The sequence below is a fragment of the Ciona robusta genome, chromosome 5 (assembly GCF_009617815.1).
Source record: "Ciona robusta chromosome 5, ASM961781v2".
Taxonomy (NCBI): Eukaryota; Metazoa; Chordata; class Ascidiacea; order Phlebobranchia; family Cionidae; genus Ciona; species Ciona robusta.
Window position 1 is genome coordinate 5,668,110 of NC_143239.1, and position 22,052 is coordinate 5,690,161.

Sequence of the window (22,052 nt, forward strand, 5' to 3'; positions counted from 1 at the left end):
GTTCCCCACTTGTTCTTTTAGTCACGTGTGACGTCCCCGAAAAGCACTTGTAACTGAACATATGGTGTAAATACGAGTTTCTGTACGAACTTTATCTTTTTTAGCAATCAGTGTATGCTAAAGATAAGGATATACGTGAATCGTGTTGTGCAACAGAACTACCTAGTTCATTGAGAGAAATAAAATTTACCAATATGTGGTAAAGCTAAACCCCCCGTACTAACCAAGATAAATATTGTTTAAAAACGTTAATATATATATCCTAGTTTCAGTTAATACCAAAGACTTACTGTAGGTAAATTAATGCATTTCACTAATATACAACCTTCAATCATCCCCCAGCGAAATACTAAACAAAAACCCAAAGAAAAAGTACCCCACAAATTACTTTAAAATGTCCGGTCTACATTTTTTTTAACACAACGCATTCATTACGACATGTGGTGATTTTAAGCCTTCTACATATGTATTTGAATTACAAACCTGCATTTTGTGTCTGTCCAACCACTGATCAGTTATGTTTTTTTTTTTAAAAAAATTAAAGTTGTTTTTAGGAATTTTCAAATCAAAGAATGTATGAATATGTTTGGAGTTGTAGTAGCTAGCATTCTAGCAATGCTTCTGGTCTTCTTAAGCAAGATGATGGCAATGCGCAAATGCAATATGAAATTTATCTATTACCACAGTTCGAGTAAAAACTGACAACCAAATATTGCTTTACCGCCTAGCTTAATACCGGTCATTATGTCAAAGCCAGCATAAAATACTGTTGCTTTTACCTAACAGATAGTTTAGGTTCATATAGAGAAATAATTGGTAAAGCAACTCATTCTAGCCGTTGAATCAATTTAAGCGCAAAATTGCCACAGATTTAAAAATGGTTCACAGAATACGCGCACTGGTGTAACTTCACAATGTGATTAAAATAGAAGTAAAAGCATACAGGAGCTTCTATGATTAAGGTTGGTTAACCATCAAATTTGACGAGAATTTGCTCTTATCACATCGCAGTATGCTTTGAACTCTTGAGTATAAGTAGAACAACGATTTCGGCAATATGCAATCACAGCGCTATATTTAAAAATTTTGCTGCCTCTTTTTCTTTGCATCGATCGCATCCAAAATAGGCTGCCGCTTTTCGAAATATCGCTTCCGTAGGTCCTCAATCTCTTTCTCCATCAAGGGATCGAGAGCACCGAGTCGTATTTGCAGTTCGCTCACTGAGAGATTCTTCAAGAAACTGAAGTTCATTTCCGTGATGTTCTTACTAAACTTCCACGCCTCTTCTGCAGGAAGACCTTTTTTGGCACCACCAGGAGGAGCCCCGGAGCTCCCGCTTTCACTACTGCTGGAGCCGACGTTATCGAAATAGTTCATAAAAGCAGGGCGTTCCACATCGTTATTTTTAACCACAGTATCGGCACCCCTCCATTGCATTGTACCAGTGTCTTCTTCCTCATCATCATTTATCACCATCGTCCCAAGTCCCATGTCTGTGTCATGCTGGATCATGGTACCTGTAGTTTCATTCGGTTATTCTTTAGTTTACTTATAGTGTGAATAAATGAAAAAATGTAACTTATCTATAATCTAGGTTTACTGTAAATAAATGTACGAATATAACTATTTATGACGTAATAGTTTAAATAAATGAAAAAATGTAACTGTTTCATCATCTAGTTATATAATTGAATGAAATTTATTTTGTCTCTTTGGTCAAGATAACGAAGAACAAGAGAATGAACAAAAGCGAAAACACGGGTAGTGATGGTAAAACAACAGTTGTTAAAACCAATAAAAAAAAAGATATAATGTTTTGGATAAAAGGCGTGACCGTTACACCCTATATAGTGTTAATAAATGGATGTTGCTCATTTAGCATTAAGTAATAGTTTAAAATTTAAATGAATGTAACTTGTACATTTAATATAGGTGTATAAAACATAACACCGAAGAGTTATCAAATATTTAACTTTGTGGGTGACTATCTTTTTATTTATATCATGTATGGATGACAATTTAAACATGCCATAAGGTGCAGGAGTTGTTCCGTTTTTGCAATTGCATTTATAAGCGCCTTGCCAGGACATATACATCCAAAAATGGTGGCAGCTTTAGTAACCACTGGGCTAGTCACGCTCGTTAACCACTGTACCACAAAGCCCATGATGCATAGTTTCAGTGATAAACCCTAAACATAAACACCCACAGCCAGTGGCTCAGCCAGGAGTGGGGGGGGGTCGTGCCCCCTCCCCCTTTTTAACCCCCCCAAAATATATTTTTCTTAAATTAAAATTTAATTTTTTTTGAAAAACTTTTTGATTAAACCCCCCCCTTATTTCTTTTTTGGCTGTGCCACTGTCCACACCGGTTTTCACAAAACTATAGGCTATTAATCTGTTTGTGGTTCTATCATGTATACCCTTGAGCAAGATACTTAACTAGGTAAAAGGGCAAGTTATAAAAGCAATGCTCCTGTTTCATTCTAAAATCCTAAATTGTCCTAATATGAGAATACCCAATATGTTCCTCCCACCTGAGATAGATGAAGCTAGAGAGTTCACTTTCACAGTCCCTGCACCATCTGTATGATCCACAGATACTTTAACCATCGTCCCCACATCCACGTCATCATCTCCATCTTCCTCATCTTCTTCTTCGGAATCCGATCCATTCTTCAATTTCCTTCGTTTGATCTCCATGGCTTCCTGGACCATTTCCTTAAAAAAAGTTAAAAAATTTATAGTCTAAAAATTATAGTCTACAATATATATTATATCTCTCTCTATATATTTACATAAAAATGTTTTTTTTGTCTGTTACTACTGCTAGCAAGTATAATGTAAAATAGTCTCTTTTCAGCCTAATATTTAAAACTGCATTTTATGTTGTTGTTGTTGTTGGTAATAGCTGCATACATGGGCACCAAACCTGGGGTGGTAGGGCAGGCAGGCCTGGGATTTTTGTGTTGCCCCAATCAGTAAACAATGGAACTTAATAGTTTTTATATACCCGGTAGGAATGCACGTCTAACCATCCCTGCCACCCATGCATTTTTAAAATGACTGCTTAGGTATTTAAAGATAGCAAAAAACTTCAAATAAGATAACAAGAGACCTTAATTATTACCAAGAATTTGCAAACCACTATGTTATGACTTCTAGTAGATTAAGACACTCAGGTAAGATAACATCTAAGCCCGTGGTTCCCAACACGTGGGGCGCGACGCAAAGTTGGGTCGCCTGATAATGTTTTTGGGTCGTTTGGTTTTGTCAGTTTGTCATAGTTGCGTTTAAATTAAATGTAACTTGCCTATTAAACATTGCAACAGGCGGTGGTGAACAACCTAAAAATGTTACAGAAGTAGAACTGATTCATATTTACGATGTTTTCCTCAACCAAGCAGCATGTTTATTACGTAATAGGAGGGATTCACACGTGGATTCATTGCATCATAATAGCGATTGTTTGACCTGGCAATTAATTACGACATAATAACAATTCACACGTTGATTGTTTGCCTCATAATAGCGATTGTCCCCTTGATTATTTAGCCTGCAGGTGCTTGAAAACAGTTTGGATATTTGCTTTTTAAATAAAGTATACAAATGTTTGCAAAAAATGCTTTGTACGCGCGTAAAGCAACGCCAAAACTCACCGATAGCCAGCGAGCACAGCTATAGCTCATTAGTGATTTGATAAACATATTATTTTCTGAAAAAGTTAATGCTTTTGCAGTGCTGCTTGTTAGGAGTTAGTGGTTGGGAGTTAGGGGTTAAGAGTTAGGGCTGGATTAAGCAGGGCTTTAACTAACATAAAACACTGCGAAAACAGGATTATAACCTACTGTAACGTACGTAATATATCACTATTGTGACGTAACATACCGCTAATGTGACGTAATAAAGCGTTAACCTTACGCAGGTCAGGCAAATTACGGTGACGAAGCATGTTTTCGCGCATTTTTAAAGTTAATTTTAGACACGACCACCCGATTTTTTTGCAAAAATAATTAAACAGTGGGTATCAGTAAGGTCTATAAGACATTTAGAAACCAAAATTGTCACTGACCACCAGCTAAAGGATTACCCGTTTGCAATGCAATCTTGTATGGCTTTTAAAATTTTACGACAATATGCTTGGGTCGCAAGATTTTACCGAACTGAATTTATTTTTAAAATGGGTCGCCTTAAAAACGAGTTGGGAACCACTGATCTAAGCCATTAGCTTAGCATATAAGACACCACACCTGCTATTAGTCACATATTTGCATGCAGCCTGAGCCCTGAGATATACAATCAATAATCAATATCTTTAAGTAAGCTGACACTAATCTAAAAATAAAGGTTCATACCCTATCTATTATATATGAGATATGATATTTGTCTATTTTACAATGTATGTTATTGTACAGAACAAAGAAACAATATATAGTACTGTGTAGAAACCAAAAATATGATGTAATAAAAAAGCTACAACATAGACATATGGTACTACAGTTTGTAGCTTTATATGTAACCAGACATTTAAATGTTTTAGCTTTATCCATAATTTATTTATCCCATAGCCTATTTAATCAGACCCCACAATCACTGAAGTAATTTGATTCAGATCTGTTAGCCAGTAAGTTTAACCACCTAACACAAATATAAGAAGATTAATAAAATCTATACCAACCCTGAGGTTACTGTGAGGTTTCGCATTCTTGATAAAATCTTGTTGCAACAGAGTAGTCGCAGTTGCTCGCTGGGCTGGACTTTTCACCAAACACTGACTGACAAAGTTGATAAAGGTTTCAGACCACCTGTAAGGATTCAGTGTTTGTGTTAATGATTTAGTTGGGTAAATGAATGTAACTTATTTAATTTCGCATGGTGGAAAAAGTAATCATTAAAGTTTGTATAGAAGAGGTATTTTGTTTCATACTTTCGTCTCCACTTATGAGTTACCTACCACATAAGTAAAGTTATGGGTAATTATTTTATTTTTTTAATCTTTTGGTTGACAATTTACACAACTTTTAAGGGAAGTGTCTTGTGTCAGCATCAAGCCTTGAACTCAGTATCTCTAACTGACAGACATGCCGACTACAAGCTTGTAACACTTACAAAACTTAACTTTACTTATTTTACTTTGCCTTTTATATTAAACCTAAATTCTAAAGAAGACCAAACATTAAAAAATACTTATACAAACTTTACTTTTCAGGGTCACGAAATGTGGGCGGGGGTTTCTGTGGGATCATGAATATTGCTCGCATGGGGTGAATATCGGAGTAAGGTGGTTTTCCTTCGGCCATTTCAATAGCTGTGATGCCCAATGACCAGATGTCAGCCACACAGTCGTATCTAAAATTACAAGAACATAGGTTAAAATTAGGCCAGTGAAATTTAAAACTACCATTTGTATTTGATTTTTAAAATGTACTACAAGCATCTAGAAAAGATTTTTGTGTTCCAATTACAATTAGAGTAGTATTCAGGAGGTGAAAGTGTTCTGGCCCCATTTTCTTGTGAAAAATAAGGCAAGAAATAACCATGCTTGCTGCAGATCTGGTTTTCACGGGCAAAGAAAAATATGTCCAACCCCCTGTTTAAATTTCTGAATAAGCCCCTGACTACAACTCAAATGAAACATAACTCACCCAATTTCCTGAATAACTTCTGGGGCCATCCAGAATGGCGTACCGATGACTGTGTTTCGTTTTGCCATTGTATCAGTGAGTTGACCAGCCACCCCAAAGTCCGCTAGCTTGCTGTTACCATTGGTGTTCAAAAGAATATTCCCAGCTTTTACATCTCTGTGTATTTTTCTCATGAAGTGCAAATACTCAAGGCCCTTTAGTGTATCATTTAAAATGGTGGCAACTTCATCTTCTGTGAGTGTTTTCCTCCGCAAGCGAATAATGTCCGACACTGAGCCCGCCCCACAGTATTCCATAACGATCCAGAGGTCCGTGTTCTTGAAGTAACTGCCGTAGTACTTTACCACGTAAGGAGAATCGCACTGTTGCATGATCGCAATTTCTTTTATTATCTCCTGCAGGTCGGACTCAACAGGGACCTGTTTAATGGCAACGACCTGACCTGCCTCTTTGTATATAGCTTTAAAAACGCAGCCATAAGCTCCTTCACCTAACTTCTCAAGAAGATCAAAAACTTCATCGGGCTGCTTCGTCAAGCTCTCTTCGCTGAGCTTTTTAAGCGGTTTATTATCGTCCATAGCGCAGGTACACTGCCGGCAGATTTAATACCAGCAAATACCTCACCGTTTCGACTTTATATTTCCAATTTAAAACCGAACATGTATCAAAAACCTCTGCTTTTGATAGAGCAACTTAAATTACGTTTTTTCGTTTTCCTGTTCCGATTTCGGAATCGCGACTTCTGTGTGATAGAAATAGTATTAACAAAAGGGGACAAAAAAATATCTTTGTTGCTATATTTATTCAACTTTATTGTAAAACATAATATCACAAGTACCCATATATACTGACAATTAAACGGTAACTGCTCTTTGAAAAACTTAAACAAAATAACTTAATGAACCTCCCATACCTGACACTCGTAATCTATATACAAAATAAACAGAACAATGACATAATCTCAAACAAAATATTTGTATTATATACATTGCCTATCACAAGTTGGTAAGGTTGCATGCAAAATATTTGTACAAGCAAATTGAAAACATGTGGAAACCAAAGGCCAATAAGCAAAGCCACATAAAATGTAAAGTGCAAGCATTTAAGACCCAAATCATAAAACACCAGATAAAGTTTATTTAAGGCAACTGGGAAAATTAAACATAGATGTAACTAAGATATAACTAGACCATCTTCTGGCCAGTTACTTCAAACTGGGGTCGACGCATAGGGTGAGTTTTTCTCTCAGACATGGCAGATGATAGAACCTGCAACATCAAATGAATAGGTTTAAATTTTAACCACATACGACAACCTTCAGATTACATTCACTGACAATAAAAACTCTTACTAATACTACTGGCAGTTGAATAAAAAAGTTAATGAATCCGGATATTAAACCAGCACAAGCTGTGTCAAACGTAACACCTGTGTTATAACGACTGTAATCATTTTTCCACCATACGAGATTAAAAAAGTAGTATTTATTTCATTAATATATTATGTTTATTCTACAACAAAAACATTACATTTTTGAGTCGTTGCTGATATTTTGCTTCAGTTTGTAGGCCTTCATTGTATTCCCGAAGTTCCTCCATTTTTCTTTCATCTTTCTTGCTCTTTTGATGATCAATTTGAGCCAGCAAGTCACTCTCATAGTTCTTGTTGATCATCTTTGTTCTTTTTAAAATAAAGTCATAGTACATAATTATGCATGTAAGAAAATTACACTTTTTACTTGAAAAGGTACAAAAAGAAGAAAATTAACTTATGAAGGTACATAAATAAGAAAATTAACTTATGAAGGTACATGTAGCATGTATTTCAGTTAATATATGAACCTTTGCACTCTCTCATCTTCAAGTTTATTATGTTCTTCCACAGCTGCCATTATTTCTTCACAATCACGTTTCAACACTTCTTTTTCATAAGCAAGCTTTTGCACTAAACATAAAAAAAAACAAAATAAACATGTCAGATGTAAATCTATTAGGCACATGGGGCATGAACATTTAGAGATAACATAGAAGGGTTATTCACATTACATAAAACACACTGAAAAAAAACATTATAGCTGCACTATTAAACACTGGTAGGCTGTTTTGAGGTTCACTGTAGGACCTAACCTACATAGAACAGAATCCATAAACACTACCCTTACATTTCTCCTGCAGTTGTTTCCTCCTGGTTTCCATGACATCCCTCATCAACCGATTCCTCGCTTCCTTCTCCAACTTCCATTGATGGATCCTCTTGCTCCACATCGCAGCAACATCCACATCAATAAGACGATCCAGCTCCTTCTCCCTCCTCGTCTCTTCTTCCAACTGCTGTTGGAGGAACTCCCGATACTTCTGCTCCTCCTCCCTCCTCCTGTGCTTACGCTCAACCATCTCATGTGCCTCATTTCTTGACTCCTCCAGAAGTTGCTCCAAGATCTTCATATCAAGGGCAAGTTCTTCTTGCTGTTCTTTTGCTTCTCTTTGAAGTTTAAGTTTCATCGATTTTTCCAAAGAACTCCTGTGAAGTAAAAATTTATTCATTACTTGTTTCCATTCTATTCTACATAAGTGAGGTCTTGTAGTGGCAACTGTTAAACCTTGGATTAATGCCACAGTTGGTCCACCACCCATGCTATAACCGATTACTGACCAACGGTTAGCCATTTTCGTCAGGTGTCCGATAAATATACACTTGTCAGCATTGGTGTAACCAAGTGTTAAACTTATTTAGTTACAATCCAAGCTGTATTTATTCCATGCAAAAATAGACAACACCTACTTATGCTGTTTTTGAAGAAGTCGTTTTTGCTGTGAGGCTCTCTCCTCTTCCAGTGATCGCAACTCACGCTCCTCAATGAGCAGTTTAGCTTCCTCAGCAATCAACCTCTTTTCTTCCAGTTTTTTAGCTTGCAAGGAAGCTTTCTGGGTTCTCAGTGTATCAACCATAGCTCTAAACAAAATTAATTTTGTAAAAATAATAACTAGATAGCAACAGCTAACTTTTCTTATAATTTTATGAAAGTTGAGCGTAAAATAAGAGCACAAACTGCACTTTGGGTTTGAGAGCCTCACTTTTTTGACTGACGCTCTTTTCCACACATTTTACCTTTATATACATGCTGTTGACTCCTTTTCTTTATGGTTAAATCAATATAATCTATTGTTTTTTAAGAGATAAATAAAACAATATGTTATCCTGAAATTGGCTAACCCTCTGTTCCCCATAAAAAAGAACAAACATGAAGACTAAACCACAAACTTTATCCCAAACCTGTTCCGTTCAATCTGCTGCTGCGCCTCTTGCTCCTCTCTTGCAGCTTTAGCGAGCCGATCCTTCTCCCACAGTTGAGCGTACATCGCTTCTTCCTCTTGCTTCCTCCTCTCAAGATCAGCCTTTGCGGCAAGCTGCTGCATCCGATCCACACACACCTCATCTTGATGACGGCGAGAGAGAACTCCACGAAGTTCCTCACATTGTTCCCTGCAGAAAGATTAAATTTTAAATCTTAAAAATCTACCCAATCTCCTTTAATCTTTTTTTAATCAAACTTTATTCAAATTTTAATCAAAATTTTACTGATTAAATTTTCTTAAGTTGTTTGAAAAATTAAAGCTATATATAGGGCTGTGAGCTACATATATACTTTTGGGGGTAAAGAGCAAACTCTGCTTTTGGGGGTAAAGAGCAAACTCTACTTTTGGGGGTAAAGAGCAAACTCTACTTTTGGGGGTAATAAGCAAACTCTGCTTTAAATATCAAGTCCCATAGCATGTGGCACTGTAGAACCTCGCTCGAATAGAATGGAATACAATACACACATATTTTAAATCCGACATTCCTCTAAACAATAGTATTAACACATTAAGTATTATACCTCCATTGCTGATCCAGTTTCTCTTCAACAAATGCTTGTCTCTCAGTTTCTCGCTTAGCTTTTAAAAGTTTAGCACGCTCGCACATCTTGTTTTGGCGTTCCTCTAAAGTTTCATGTTTTGCTTCCATTTCTCTCACATATTCCTCGTCTTCTGCTGACAAAAGCTCACGAAGTCTGGAGATTTGAAACAGTTACGAACTGATATAATAAATTGCACTAGTGAAGCCTTCAACATGTGAAACATGATATATGAAAAAAATGATTTGGGTGTGTTTAAATAATTTCAAATATTTCATGAGCTTTAAAAGTTAGGAAATAGGAACCACTGATTTGAACGCAGTTTCCATCTTTCTAAACAATGCGACCAAAGCAATTATTAAATAAATACTTTTGTCGTCGCTCATCTAGCTCCAATTTTCGTTGTTCCATCAAATCTTTTACTCTTCGTTGGACTGTGTTCTTTTGAATCGAACGATCAGTTATTCTTTCCCAGTCATTCTGTCATTAGAAAAACAAACTAAAAGTTTGCTATTGTGGGTATGAAATGCAACATCAGTGTAGTGTATGGATATACATATTATCATTAATTTAGATGGTTGCCTAATAAATTACTTTTTTTTTTATCTATTTATTGTACTGAATCAATAATTGTCTTGTTAAAAAAAGTTTATACTTTAAAAAAGGAGACTACCTTTAGATCAAACATCTTGTTATACTTGGTGATGAGGATCGCTTCTTCTCGAAGATCTTCTTGTCTCCGACGCTCCAGGAGCAAATGCTCAGGGAGCTTGGATGATGGCATTTTTGCTCTCTATAAAGCGAAAGTATTAAATAACGAAAAAACATATAAGATAATGTAATAAATTGTGGCATTTAAAATTTACAAAGAAAAATATATTGTTTTTAACCTTTTTAACTCGAAACTTGTTTTAAAGGGCGTTTTTTGCGCTAATTTATTAAGGTTTGTTGGACATTTCTTTAATCAGGTCCATATACGACTAACCAAAATTAAAACTCACAATAGAGACTTGGCAGTGGCCAGTGGTTGAAGTGGACGGTGTTTATATGAGTTAGTAGTTAGCGCAAGGAGTTAGCAGATATCCTAGTAGAAGGATTCTTTACTAGCACCATTGCTTTATATTTTCCCTAAGCTACCAATAAAAATAGAACTTACAATAGAGACAGAGTGAGGGGTGGGGCCGGTGTGCTCCCGCGTTCGACGAGTTCTTTGTGTTGCCAACATCTTGCTATGGCTATGAACCCTCACACAAACACAAGCAATTAATTTGAACTAAGCTTACACTATTTTTATCAAATGAACATTTAAAACTGTTTTACTTCCTGTATTTCAACTTTATGTCAGAATATATTTCTTAAGTTGGCAACAAAACAGTATCCTAAATTCATTTCTGAACCTTGGAATTTAGTACAGAATTTCTTATAAAAATCCTCCAAATATTAAGCATAGAGCAAGATATTAAATAAATTTTAATGTAATTTAGAGTTTTTACACTTCTTCTAACTGTTTTAGGCGACTTTTAGGTATACATTGACTACAAATAAATACTCTGAAACGTTATTATAGCATGTCAATCTGTTGATAAACCTATAAAACTTAGTTATCGTTGAAATTGATACAAGAAAATCTTAAATAGCGTTGCTTTCTGATTTGGTTTGTTGTTTAGAAATCATCGAAGCGTATCTTGTTGCCATAGCGAAATTTGTCCGCTAGGTAGTGCTATAAACAGATATTTAATGTTCAAAGGGTAGAAATTTACATTTATTTTCGATAAACAGTAAAGATACAGCGTCACAGTTGCGTAATTGACTTTTGGATAACATGGCAGTTCGTTTCGTTTTTTATACGAAGTTCGTAGCCCCGAAAGTGCAGGTCTTTTGTAAAACTTGAATCCGATGCTTTTGTGATTGTATTGACTTGAGAGTTTCGCTTCGAAACGGAATAAACGTGTTCTGTGTTGTCGTCGCTGCCAGTGGACACGGTTTCAAATGAGTCTTTGTAACCGGAATGTTGCACCTCTGCATGAAAATAAAACTACCAAATACAAAATCATGTCTAGTGGTAAAAAGGCTACAAACCTGCCGAATCATCATCTCGATATACAGTATCAACTGACAAAACTTTTTTCTTAGGGGCGATGGAATGATTACTCGTGGGCCTCTTTGGTAATTTTAAACGACCAAACAGTTTTCTGCAGTACAAAGTCCCATTAAAATCATATATGCACGTCTATATATGCACGATTTTACTTTACCTGAAGTGGCTTCTAAAGTTCTGTGTAAGAACGCCGTATACCAGTGGATCTGACACACACGTCGTCGTGGATAACCACGTAACCATAAAATCGAGCCAATGAGAAGTCCCTTGGCCAGTCGCAGCTAGATAAAGCGCATGTACGAAATAAGGCGCCCATGAGCAGCAAAGGACCAGCAACGCTGCTGTAATAATCCACGTTGATTTTCCGTCAGACGTTGGCTTAATTGGTGACGTTAGACTCAACGTGGGTCGTGACGTAAATAGTGACGTCAGCGTCCGACGGGGTGGGTTAAGAGTGTTGGTACTTTCCCTTTTTATCCCCCGGGTCGCCATAATTGATCTACTGTTGTTACGCGTCAACATTGTTCGATTGTGCTTTGCTGCCTGCAACCTTGTAACCTGAATGCAACATTTTTAACATAGTAAGATAGAATGCTTTTATTCTTTTTTCCTCGACCCCTTTTGTAGTAAAAAAAAGAGTATTTGAAGAGTTATTTAACCGTATATCTGTACGAGTCTAAAATAGCGTGTTGGGGTAAGATGAGACATGTTTTTATTCTCTCTCGACCCATTTGATAGAAAAAAAATCATTTTAAACTGGTATTTAATCATATCTTCACAAGTCCGAAGTAATTTGGTAATTATTTAAAAACAATCGGGAAAAATGGGATATTATGTGGTAAAGGTATCACGCGTCTTACCCCACTTACATATATTCCGTAAATATAGAACATGAATTTATTAGGCTACTTACTTTGTAAATTAACCTGTAAGAACATATGGTAGCAGCGCAGGGCACGAGGTACAATAACGATGTGTAGAAAACAGTGAATATTAGAGCAGATCCGCCAATCGACCAGCTGATGGCGCATTTTTTTCGTGATGGGGAATATCTAAAATGGGACGATTACAAACAATGATTATAAACAACCTAGATAAATTAACTTGAAGGAGTAAAAGTTCACCTGTATAGTCCAATTCCAGTAAGCGGAGGTGCACACGCTATAACGGCGCACCACCAAGAAAAGAAAATTAGGATCCGAACTTTGTTCTTTTTGATCCGTTTACTGAAAGGGGAACTGACAACGTGGTAGCGATCCAACGCAATTCCAGCAACAGAGAGCAGGGAAACAGTTTGAAAGCTAAAAACAGGTATTCATTTACTGTGAGTACTTTTGCTGGATCCCAGTCGTCTCATATTGGTTGTATGAATTGGAAGCCATAAATGAACTAAATTCTTAAAAAATTATCACTCCCAGCGAGCACAATTAAGGTGTGTGAAACAAAACACCCGTGTTATTGCGACTGTCATTGCCCAACCACTTAAAGATACATAAGTTACTTTTGTTCTACTTCAACTTACACGGCAGAATAGAATCCATAAATTTGACAGAATACGGAGCCTAGCACCCAGTCTTCTGAGACTGTGGATGCTAGGGTAAACGGAACAGATGCGACGCATGTGAGCACGTGACTTGTGCATAGAGAAACGACCCACATATTAGTAACGTTTTGCAACTGCCGTTTGCGGTGAACCAGCCAGATGATGGCGCCATTCAGGATTATTCCAAAAACCAAAACAGCTGAGAAGTAAAGAGTAAGTTAAATTTTGTTATATGGGCATACATTGGAGGTAATGGGTCAAACCTGGCCTAAATCCTAGTACCCATGACGTGTCACGCTACGGGACCTCTTCCATGTAAAATAGTCATACATTGCTACTTTACAGTCAACAGTAGAACGCGGTTTTAGGCTAATGTATTCGCAATTTGGCCATATTTGGCAGTGTAAGATTGCATGTATAACCACAGCTTATTCGAGACATCTCTATATTAGGCCGTGATAACTTATTTAGCGTCGCGTGGAGAGACACCGGCAGTCAGTATAACACGGGTGTTCTGTTTGGCTGTTTCATAAACTTTATAGAAGTTACCACGAATGTAACTTGGAAGTGAAGAAAAGGAACTGCGTTTTATTGCCAGTACGTTAAACTTAATGCATCATACTATTATAGTCCTTATATACGTAAAACTAAATGCACAACTGCCATTTACAAACCTGAGTATAATAAGCACTGGATAACTATTGCAGCGTTGTCTCTCTGCCAAGCTGTACTGGAGACATTACTCATTCTACGACTGCTATTCCAAACTAAACTTATGCGACTTCAAATTGAAGTGCTCTTCATTCAAGAGCGGTAGGGTTTCCTTTTACCAAACAGCTAAATAGTCCAAGTCAATAGCGCCCTACATAGCACTTGGATACAATGTCAAACTTGGGCCTACCACATTACGCTATTGTGAAGCTATAAAGCGTGCATTGTTTCGCGTTTAATCGGTAATTGTTCGGCTATGAAAGGAATTTCTCTGTTATAATAATCCGTAAGTCGAACCCCTGATCCACTTACAGACAACTAATGTCCACTCCCAGCTATTGTTAAGTTAAAGCAGAGCAAACAATCGCGCGCGAGTGCGTCCCATCACAGTTGCGTTCACAATACGACAAAAACTCACTGTGATCAAAAAGTTTTAATAAAAATCAAACAAATGAAATTTCATAGGAAAAGAAATAAGGCGTCAAACTGATTCGTATTTCGCTCTCCACTCGGCGTATTTGTTGCCCAGTTTACCCGACGATGGCTTCGTATGTTTTAATACGTCAAGGACATCGTTAGTCATAATAGTCTCCAGTGAGAAATCAGGAAGCTGCTGTAAAAATGCCAAAATTTTATAAAAAATAGCTTAAAGTGTGTGTAACTTTCTTTAACGTCTCGTAGCAGGGCAATGACATTCGTTATAACAAGGGTATTCTGTTTTATACACCTCGTACATTACGGGTTACCACGTTTCTAACTTTTTGGGCGTTTTTCTGTATGGCGCACAGCTTAGACAACACAACCTATTAGTGATTACTAAGTTAGAGCAGAGTGTTTATATGCCGACAACTGGGTTACATGAATTGTTCTTATACCTGTCCATCTTGGTGGCTTTCCAACGTGTGGAAGATTTTTCTCACGACACGCATGGCTGCTTCTTTGCAAACCAACTTCAAGTCAGAACCTGAGTAGCCTTCAGTGTTCTGCATGAAACAAAGACAATAGTTTTTAGTTTTTATTACATAGTGTTTATGTACTCATTTTGTTGAACTTTTTATAAAAAGTACGAAGACCAGACAAAGCGACAAAAACAGTATATATCTATACACTGTGTTTTTGTATATTAAACAAATAATACATCGTTCCACATAATATAATTGTATGCAGAAGTTAATGTGTTTCTGATATATAACAAAAAGTGTAGACATCTAGAATAATCGTTTACCTCTGCAAGTGTGGGGTAGTCTAACTTGGTGTTGATGACAAGACCCCCATCTTTATTACAGGGTGGCAGAAATCTAAAAGGAGCACAGTAAAAACAACAACACAATGTAAAAACACAACAAACAGTGTAAAAAAATAACACAATGTAAAAAACAACAAATGGTGTAAAAAATAACACAATGTAAAAAAATCGGTTTAGAAAACCAACAACACAATTTAAAAAACAACAAACACAATGTAAAAAAAACAGTGTAGAAAACCAACAACACAATGTAAAAAACAACAAACAATGTAAAAAACAACAAACACAATGTAAAAAAAACAGTGTAGAAAAATAATAACACAATGTAATACAACAGCAAAAAAACTAACAAAAACAAGGTAAAAAACAAACAAAAATACTTTATAAACAATTTTGACAAAACAAAAATGGATTGGAATTGTCCAATGTAAGTGAACGTACCTTGAAAACATGGACATTCTTGCTTCATGAGTCGGCAAGTCAACTATAATCCTCTTCTCCAATCTTCTTAACATGGCGTGATCCAATTCCCTTTAAACGGAGCGTGTTATAATGACTGGCATTGCTGCTATGCGGGTATTAAAAACGGCAATTGCTCTTAACCCAGTGGGCACTAATGAGTTATCTAAATTTTTGGCCATACATAACAATCAACCACATAATGCCCCAAATCTGGCCTAAATCTCAAGAACCTGGAAAATGACCTTACCCATATATACAATAGAAACCTGGCACGTTGTATACCAATCAGATGGTTCAGAAACTTGTGTTATAACAACTGTAACTTCCGGCCATGCAAGGACAAATAAGCTGTGGGTGTACGTGTCATTGGGCAAGACACATTCATTTTTATATTAACTGTAGTTTTCCGCCATCGAGTATAAATATATTACATTCATTCATTTATTTACACACCATGGCAAGTTAGACGCTGCGAGAACAAACACGAGATCATCACTTCTAGCGAGGCCATCCATTTGTACAAGAAGTTCAGTTTTCATTCGCCGACTGCCTTCGTGTTCACCTCTGTAATAGTTTGGGAAATTATTAACAAAATGATTGAATGAATGAAATTTATTTCAGCTCTTCGGTCAATAACGAAGAACAAGAGAGTTGACAAAAGTAAAAATACAGGTAGTAACGGTAAAACAACAGTTGTTAAAACACGCTTATTGTGAAAAAAGAAGGAAATATTGTTTTGGATAAGAAATAAAAAAGCAATAATTGCATACTGCTTGTCTCAGTAAAGAGAAATACAAAAGTTATTCGTTTTTTTGAAGGGATCTTCTAAAAATTGTTTGTTTCAAGATATTTTTTCACATCTTTAATACAGACAGCAACAACATACATGAACATTTTCCTCTGAAACAAAAATCTACAAAACATGAGTCAGCACTTACCCAGGTCCAGAACCACGCTGACTCATCACTGATTCAAGTTCATCGAGAAATATGGTCGATGGAGCGTGAAATCTCGCAAGTTCAAATAAAACTCGAACCTGGGTTATGGAAGATTTTTAATTAGGTGTTTGTGGAGAAAGAGAGGAAACTGTTAAATAATAATAATAACTTGACAAGATATAGCGAAAATAAAAGTTTTTTTAACCAGTTAAAACACTCTTAAACACTAGTAAAAAGTTTGAAATAAAAGCATGGCTGCTAAACTGCTTACCAGTTTAAACACTCTAGTCTATGGGTAAAATAAAGTGTGAAATAAAAGCATGGCTGCTAAACCAATTACCAGTTTTTCTGAATCCCCCCTCCATTTGCTGACTATTGAAGAAGCAGATATATTGAAAAAAGTTGTGTTGCATTCGGTGGCTACAGCTTTCGCTAGCATTGTTTTCCCTGTGCCTGGTGGACCATAAAGTAAGATGCCTTTCCATGGTGTGAGGATACCAGTGAATAACTGGGGGTACTGGGGATTAATGAAAAGGTAAGTTAGGATATAAGAACAAGTAAAAGTGAAAAATTCATACAAAGTTGAGTTGAATTACTGTTTACAAAAAATCAAAATCAGAAGACATATGTAATTTTTGGAAAAAATAATGTCGTGTATGTGTACTCATATATATAAACTATATGAGATAACTTAATAAATTGGGCGAATCTGACCCTGATCCGGTGCTCATAGAGTTGATTTTTGGGTAAGAAAAACATAGTCAAGATTTGGTGCTACAAAAACGTAACAGACAATTACCAAGTCCAACCAACTGTAGGTTTTCGCAGCTCTAGATCCTTTTTAAGAAATATGATATTAACCTCACTATGTTGATACCTTTATGGGATACACAACTGCTTCTTTGACAAGAGATTTTGCGTGATCAAGACCAACAATGTCACTCCATTTCACATTTGGATCATGAAGGTAAATATCACGTGATATCACAGTGGCAAGTTCACGCATTTCGTGATTGAAACCAACAAAACCACCTGCAATGGGATAATTGAATGAAAACAACTTGCTTCATCCTCACGTTGCTGGAAAACATGAGCAATTATAAAAAAATATAACTTACCAAGAGGTTTAACCATCCTGTCACTTTGATTGGTCATAATATCATTAGATGCTCCACGTATTGCATCATTCAGCATTGAACGCACGTCAACTATTTCCTATGATAACAAAATTTGGATTACAAAACTTTTAAAGAAAAAGCTAAGAGCACCTTGATAGATTTGAAAATAAAGCAAAACTAAATCAAACAGCCTTACTTTTCGATTTCTTTCATTCTTTTTATCGTCTCTGATAGCAACAGAAGACACTGTTAGTCCAAGATCTGCTGCTTTAACAGTGACATTTTCACCGGTAGAATCTGTACTTGATTTTGACAAGTCTGCATATAGAATTTTTAAATTATAGCAAATTGGGGGATACCTTTGTTAGACCAAGCAAATGGATTTATAAAAAATGTTATATTTTTTGCATAACTGCATTATTTATATTTATACTTAATCAGGCATTTTGAGTGGTACATTAACTTATATAGGCTTGATACATCCTGTATATATGTTGGCTCATGTTCTTCTTGCGTACATCTGTTATATATTAACTTGAATACAGTATAAAGAACACAATAACATTTAAAATACGACGTATAGCAATAAAATATAGTTTATAAGAAAACAAGACTTATAGAAGTACCACTGTTCTGTCGTTGAGTAGCCTTCTTCTTTCCATCTCCTCCTGATCCCGGTCTTCTCCGGACTCCTATGGGAGCACTCTGGTTCCCGTTGGATATTCTTGGCAGTGATGTGGAATGATCGGAAGAAGGAATTGATCTTTTAAAAAAATAAGATAAACTATCTTTATACATAATCTACATATACTAACATAGGGTATATATAGTCTGATTACAGTAAACAGTAAACTACCCAAAATTAAGTAGACAATTGTCCAGACTGCAATTTTTCGTTGAGAGGTCACCTAATCTGCCAGATTAGTTCTGTTTAAAATGACCTCTATATTGTTTTAGCGGTTGTTTTCAGCGTTTGGTTGTATTTCGTTGCAGTGCTATAGTTTTAGGGTGTGACAATATGCAGCGTGGCATCAGCACTGCTAAAAAGTCTAAACTGCTATTGGCAATGTTACAAATAATTGTAAAAGTCCATAAGTCATATTGCAATTTGAAAATTGGGAGTTATATGCATACTGCAAAGGTTTATTGGATAAAATTTTATTAAAGTTTTTTACCTTCTAGTACGATGAGCCCTTGCTTTATTAACATCTGCACTCGCAAGTTTTTTGGTGATTTTTGGATGTTTCTGGAACTTGATGTAATAATATGATTCGTATTCTTGCAATATATTGTCCAAGTCAACATTGTCGCATACCTGCAAGGTTAAACACAATTTAAAGCAAAATGCAAATAAACGATGAAATAGTTTCACACCTGCCATCTATTTAAACTTATATTTGCCTCTTTTTCAAGGGCAGCTGCAGCTTCAATGTATCCGTTATCTGATAAATGAGAAAGCATGAGAACCAGAAGATTTCTTTTCCTTGTCTCCTGTCTCAGATCCTCCTATGTATTTATAGAAAATAATGCAACAGTGAATACATACAAATATACAATAATATGCCACTAGTGAAGATCTACTGGTATGTTACAGATTAAACTGGTGGAAATTGTTAGACGTTAAGTGGGTGGTTTGTAGGGGTTAGTTGTTATAGGGGTAACAGTTAGGGGTTAAAAGGAGGGCTAGTGGTTAGAAAATAAGGTGGGGGAGGATTCTTTACTAGCCCCAGGGAATTATTCACTAGTACCATGTATTCACATCAAAAACTCGGTGTAAAAGATTAATAAAAATAGACAATATAACTACATAACTTACCGATTCCCGTACACTATTAGCCGTTTTAATAGACTGATAACTAAGCTCTAAAGCCATTTAAGAGGCTTAGTTGTCCCTTTTGTAGAAAATTGTAATTTTGTATGTTATTTTAATGAGAAATCGATGCGCGAACAGTTAACACAACACGTCGAAAACTTGTAGTTAGGGAAGCCATTTAACATAGATATAACATATATATGGTGCAGTTGCGCCCTCTTTTGTATGTAACTTTATCGTTTAAAAACAAAGAAGAGATCCGAGCTCTAATGAATGGGCACGTTTCATGATAAAAGGTGTGACGTATGGTGTTCTGACGTCACTCTTCTATGACGTGACAAGATTCTGAAATATCCCTAAGCCATAAGCTATAGAGAAAAAAATAGGTGTATTTGCTAGGTTTATTTGCTTTTTCATTTTGCGAGTAATTAGACAAAACTAAACGTGAGGACTTTTATTGAAGAAGCTTCTGTAAAGAAGAAACATGGTTAAAATACCTCCATAAGTTTGTGGCTGGCGTTGGTGGAAAGCCACTACGGCACGCAAAGTCCCCTGCCAATGGTAGTGGGTTTCTACTTCGGTGAGAAACCCTTGCGGGATGTTACTGTCCACGCAGGTAAAATAAACCCTCACAGCTAAAAATAGAATGAATACAAATAACACACCGATAAATAAACCAAAAATAGTACAACGAGTGCATAGAAAAATGTGGGATACATGCAGCAAACACAACATTTCAGTCATACAAAAATGGTAGGCGGTTAAAGTAATTAACGCGAACATAATCATTGAAACATCTTCAAAGAAAATATGGTTGAAATCCTGAAGGATAAGGATCTGCAGTGTACACCATATTGAATGTCCGACCGCAAAGAATCGAAGCCAACAACAGCTCCGCATGTCCCAATCAAAAGATATGTCGCCATGTTGGTACTGCGATACTCTCGTCGTATCTTCAGACAATATATTACCGTCCGGTTGTTACGTACCGCATCGACCGTTACGAAACTGCGTCAGATTGTTACGAACCGCATTGACAGTGACCTCAATATCCAGCGTAGCATCACTGGCGGTGACGTCCACGCAACAACCAGACCGTTAAGTAACCCAATCAAAACTGACGTAACCGCACCGAACGCAGGGCCAGGACAATGCTCTGACCCACCGTATCGACGTCGTAGCGTAATTGTGACGTGGCCATCGTCCCAATCGCGCTAATGACGTTTTTATATAAAGTGAGTCAAGTTTACGTTACAGTATATTAAATGGATTACTCTTACACTTACACGCATATTACAATACGTGTTGATATTACTCGAGTATTTGTGTACCAACATAGCGTTTCCACCAAGCAATCAGGACAAAACAGAATCGCTGAAAGATTCGACATTTTCAGCAGAAGCACACAATAGAGTGTACAACAACCAAAACTGATCCAGCAAGATGTTCGCTATAATTTCATTGCATATATTTCATCGACATGCAAAATGCACTATAGTAGTGACTGACTAAGAATAGCTAGCAATATTAGGTCCAGCAGAATAAGAATACAACAGCGCAGACAAGACGTTCCAGTTATATGTAATAGTTACGTAACAGATAGAAAATTAACTAAATTTACACCAGTTTGTTTGACAGTTAAAATTATTCCAAAGTTATGGTTTATTACTGAATTATATACAATTATAATGTACCATACGTTGGTTTTTTTTTATGTAGCTTTGTTCGCGGACTCTTTTGCAAAAATAGAATCGTTAAATATCAATTAACAATTTGTATATTATTACGTCATATTTACCTTCATTCTACCTTCGCGGCATGACCCGCTTGATCCTCTGTGACGTCACACACCATGTTCAACTCTTAAACTTTAAAACTCTATATTTAAATTAAAATAAGTTTGTGACAAAACAGAGAACTTACGAAGTGGGTTCTTTCGTTGCGTCGTCACCACTTCGTGACGTCACATCATAGAGGTTTCTAGAAAAGAGCTTATGTACGTAATAATGCCAATTGTGATTTATACTTTACCAATTCATATTTGATCTTTTTGTTTCGCGCTCATAGCGCAAATATAATTAGAATATACAAGTAATGTGCCTTCGACGTAAAACGCACATGGGGCCCCATGGAAAAAAGTCGCGAAACGTGCGCGTACAACAGTCGCATCTTGATCATCTATGACGCAACGAAACTAATGACGTAACGAAACTAATAACGTAATAATAAAGCGAGCGGTAGAGCGAACGATTGCAACGGTTTGTGACGTAACGGAACACATCAGCGATTGTAAACCGAGATATTGCGCGCAACATCGCGAGTGATTTATATTTATAAAGAGATAAACGCATGGCACAAAACCTATAGCATATTATTATTAAACATTATGTAGTGCAATAATATTCTGATCAGTAGTATAAATATATAATATACATTATAGTAAATAGTACACCATCATGTATTAATTAAATAATACTTAACTCAAGTCTCGCAAGAAACCAACCAACATCTTAACTGGAACGTGGTAACTCGCCATGGCGGAGAAGAGGCTTTTGTGCGCGGAGCAATCAAGGCGGGCGTAATC

General features: G+C 36.4%; 4 protein-coding genes across 7 annotated transcripts; all 4 read right to left on the reverse strand.

The window, feature by feature from the left end:
• Positions 1 to 657: 657 nt before the first annotated feature.
• LOC149735958 (serine/threonine-protein kinase 3-like) lies at positions 658 to 6,389 on the reverse strand. Its single transcript, XM_089877805.1, has 5 exons — positions 5,645 to 6,389; positions 5,202 to 5,348; positions 4,678 to 4,804; positions 2,537 to 2,720; positions 658 to 1,517 (listed from the first exon to the last, which is right to left on the reverse strand). Exons 1-5 carry the CDS (start codon positions 6,220 to 6,222, stop codon positions 1,078 to 1,080), a joined length of 1,476 nt encoding a protein of 491 aa, XP_089733931.1. The 5' UTR covers positions 6,223 to 6,389; the 3' UTR covers positions 658 to 1,077.
• Positions 6,390 to 6,600: 211 nt separating this feature from the next.
• On the reverse strand, positions 6,601 to 10,942 carry LOC149735959 (cilia- and flagella-associated protein 53-like). Its single transcript, XM_089877803.1, has 10 exons — positions 10,696 to 10,942; positions 10,213 to 10,332; positions 9,910 to 10,019; positions 9,522 to 9,695; positions 8,918 to 9,127; positions 8,426 to 8,596; positions 7,806 to 8,164; positions 7,486 to 7,588; positions 7,174 to 7,324; positions 6,601 to 6,912 (listed from the first exon to the last, which is right to left on the reverse strand). Exons 1-10 carry the CDS (start codon positions 10,762 to 10,764, stop codon positions 6,829 to 6,831), a joined length of 1,551 nt encoding a protein of 516 aa, XP_089733929.1. The 5' UTR covers positions 10,765 to 10,942; the 3' UTR covers positions 6,601 to 6,828.
• Positions 10,943 to 11,272: 330 nt separating this feature from the next.
• Positions 11,273 to 14,019, reverse strand: LOC149735960 (G protein-coupled receptor 161B-like). Of its 2 annotated transcripts, none has more exons than XM_089877808.1 (7): positions 13,855 to 14,019; positions 13,160 to 13,379; positions 12,762 to 12,938; positions 12,551 to 12,689; positions 11,795 to 12,195; positions 11,619 to 11,731; positions 11,273 to 11,558 (listed from the first exon to the last, which is right to left on the reverse strand). In XM_089877808.1, the coding sequence occupies exons 1-7, from the start codon at positions 13,925 to 13,927 to the stop codon at positions 11,332 to 11,334; spliced, it is 1,350 nt and encodes a 449-aa protein (XP_089733934.1). In that variant the 5' UTR covers positions 13,928 to 14,019; the 3' UTR covers positions 11,273 to 11,331. The 2 variants fall into 2 exon arrangements, with proteins under 2 accessions (XP_089733934.1, XP_089733935.1); XM_089877809.1 differs by having other exon boundaries at positions 11,273 to 11,574.
• A 286-nt stretch (positions 14,020 to 14,305) lies between these two features.
• Positions 14,306 to 21,977, reverse strand: LOC149735961 (katanin p60 ATPase-containing subunit A-like 2). Of its 3 annotated transcripts, XM_089877801.1 has the most exons (16): positions 21,392 to 21,977; positions 21,267 to 21,336; positions 19,966 to 20,103; positions 19,030 to 19,161; positions 18,831 to 18,970; positions 18,282 to 18,418; positions 17,852 to 17,973; positions 17,656 to 17,752; positions 17,415 to 17,569; positions 16,878 to 17,054; positions 16,538 to 16,635; positions 16,053 to 16,163; positions 15,579 to 15,668; positions 15,117 to 15,189; positions 14,767 to 14,874; positions 14,306 to 14,504 (listed from the first exon to the last, which is right to left on the reverse strand). In XM_089877801.1, exons 3-16 carry the CDS (start codon positions 19,969 to 19,971, stop codon positions 14,373 to 14,375), a joined length of 1,578 nt encoding a protein of 525 aa, XP_089733927.1. In that variant the 5' UTR covers positions 19,972 to 20,103; positions 21,267 to 21,336; positions 21,392 to 21,977; the 3' UTR covers positions 14,306 to 14,372. The 3 variants fall into 3 exon arrangements, with proteins under 3 accessions (XP_089733927.1, XP_089733926.1, XP_089733925.1); XM_089877800.1 differs by lacking the exons at positions 19,966 to 20,103; positions 21,267 to 21,336; positions 21,392 to 21,977 and adding an exon at positions 19,472 to 19,803 and having other exon boundaries at positions 14,306 to 14,501; XM_089877799.1 differs by lacking the exons at positions 19,966 to 20,103; positions 21,267 to 21,336; positions 21,392 to 21,977 and adding an exon at positions 19,472 to 19,801.
• Between the last annotated feature and the right edge of the window lie 75 nt (positions 21,978 to 22,052).

What these genes read in the sequence shown, in the direction of transcription:
- LOC149735958 (XM_089877805.1), bottom strand. Translation starts at nt 6,222, where the DNA reads ATGGACGATAATAAACCGCTTAAAAAGCTCAGCGAAGAGAGCTTGACG. An exon ending in GAAGTTATTCAGGAAATTGG is followed by an intron (nt 5,349 to 5,644) that starts GTGAGTTATGTT and finishes TTGTAATTTTAG; the next exon opens with ATACGACTGTGTGGCTGACA. An exon ending in TCTAGCTTCATCTATCTCAG is followed by an intron (nt 1,518 to 2,536) that starts GTGGGAGGAACA and finishes ATGAAACTACAG; the next exon opens with GTACCATGATCCAGCATGAC.
- LOC149735960 (XM_089877808.1), bottom strand. Translation starts at nt 13,927, where the DNA reads ATGAGTAATGTCTCCAGTACAGCTTGGCAGAGAGACAACGCTGCAATA. An exon ending in CCAGTGCTTATTATACTCAG is followed by an intron (nt 13,380 to 13,854) that starts GTTTGTAAATGG and finishes TTTACTTCTCAG; the next exon opens with CTGTTTTGGTTTTTGGAATA. An exon ending in CTTACAGGTTAATTTACAAA is followed by an intron (nt 12,196 to 12,550) that starts GTAAGTAGCCTA and finishes TGTTGCATTCAG; the next exon opens with GTTACAAGGTTGCAGGCAGC.
- LOC149735961 (XM_089877799.1), bottom strand. Translation starts at nt 19,528, where the DNA reads ATGGCTTTAGAGCTTAGTTATCAGTCTATTAAAACGGCTAATAGTGTA. An exon ending in AGGGCTCATCGTACTAGAAG is followed by an intron (nt 18,419 to 18,830) that starts GTAAAAAACTTT and finishes TTTTTTTAAAAG; the next exon opens with ATCAATTCCTTCTTCCGATC. An exon ending in CAGTTGTGTATCCCATAAAG is followed by an intron (nt 17,055 to 17,414) that starts GTATCAACATAG and finishes ATTAATCCCCAG; the next exon opens with TACCCCCAGTTATTCACTGG.
- LOC149735959 (XM_089877803.1), bottom strand. Translation starts at nt 10,764, where the DNA reads ATGTTGGCAACACAAAGAACTCGTCGAACGCGGGAGCACACCGGCCCC. An exon ending in CTAGATGAGCGACGACAAAA is followed by an intron (nt 9,696 to 9,909) that starts GTATTTATTTAA and finishes TCAAATCTCCAG; the next exon opens with ACTTCGTGAGCTTTTGTCAG. An exon ending in GAAACAACTGCAGGAGAAAT is followed by an intron (nt 7,589 to 7,805) that starts GTAAGGGTAGTG and finishes TTTTATGTTTAG; the next exon opens with TGCAAAAGCTTGCTTATGAA.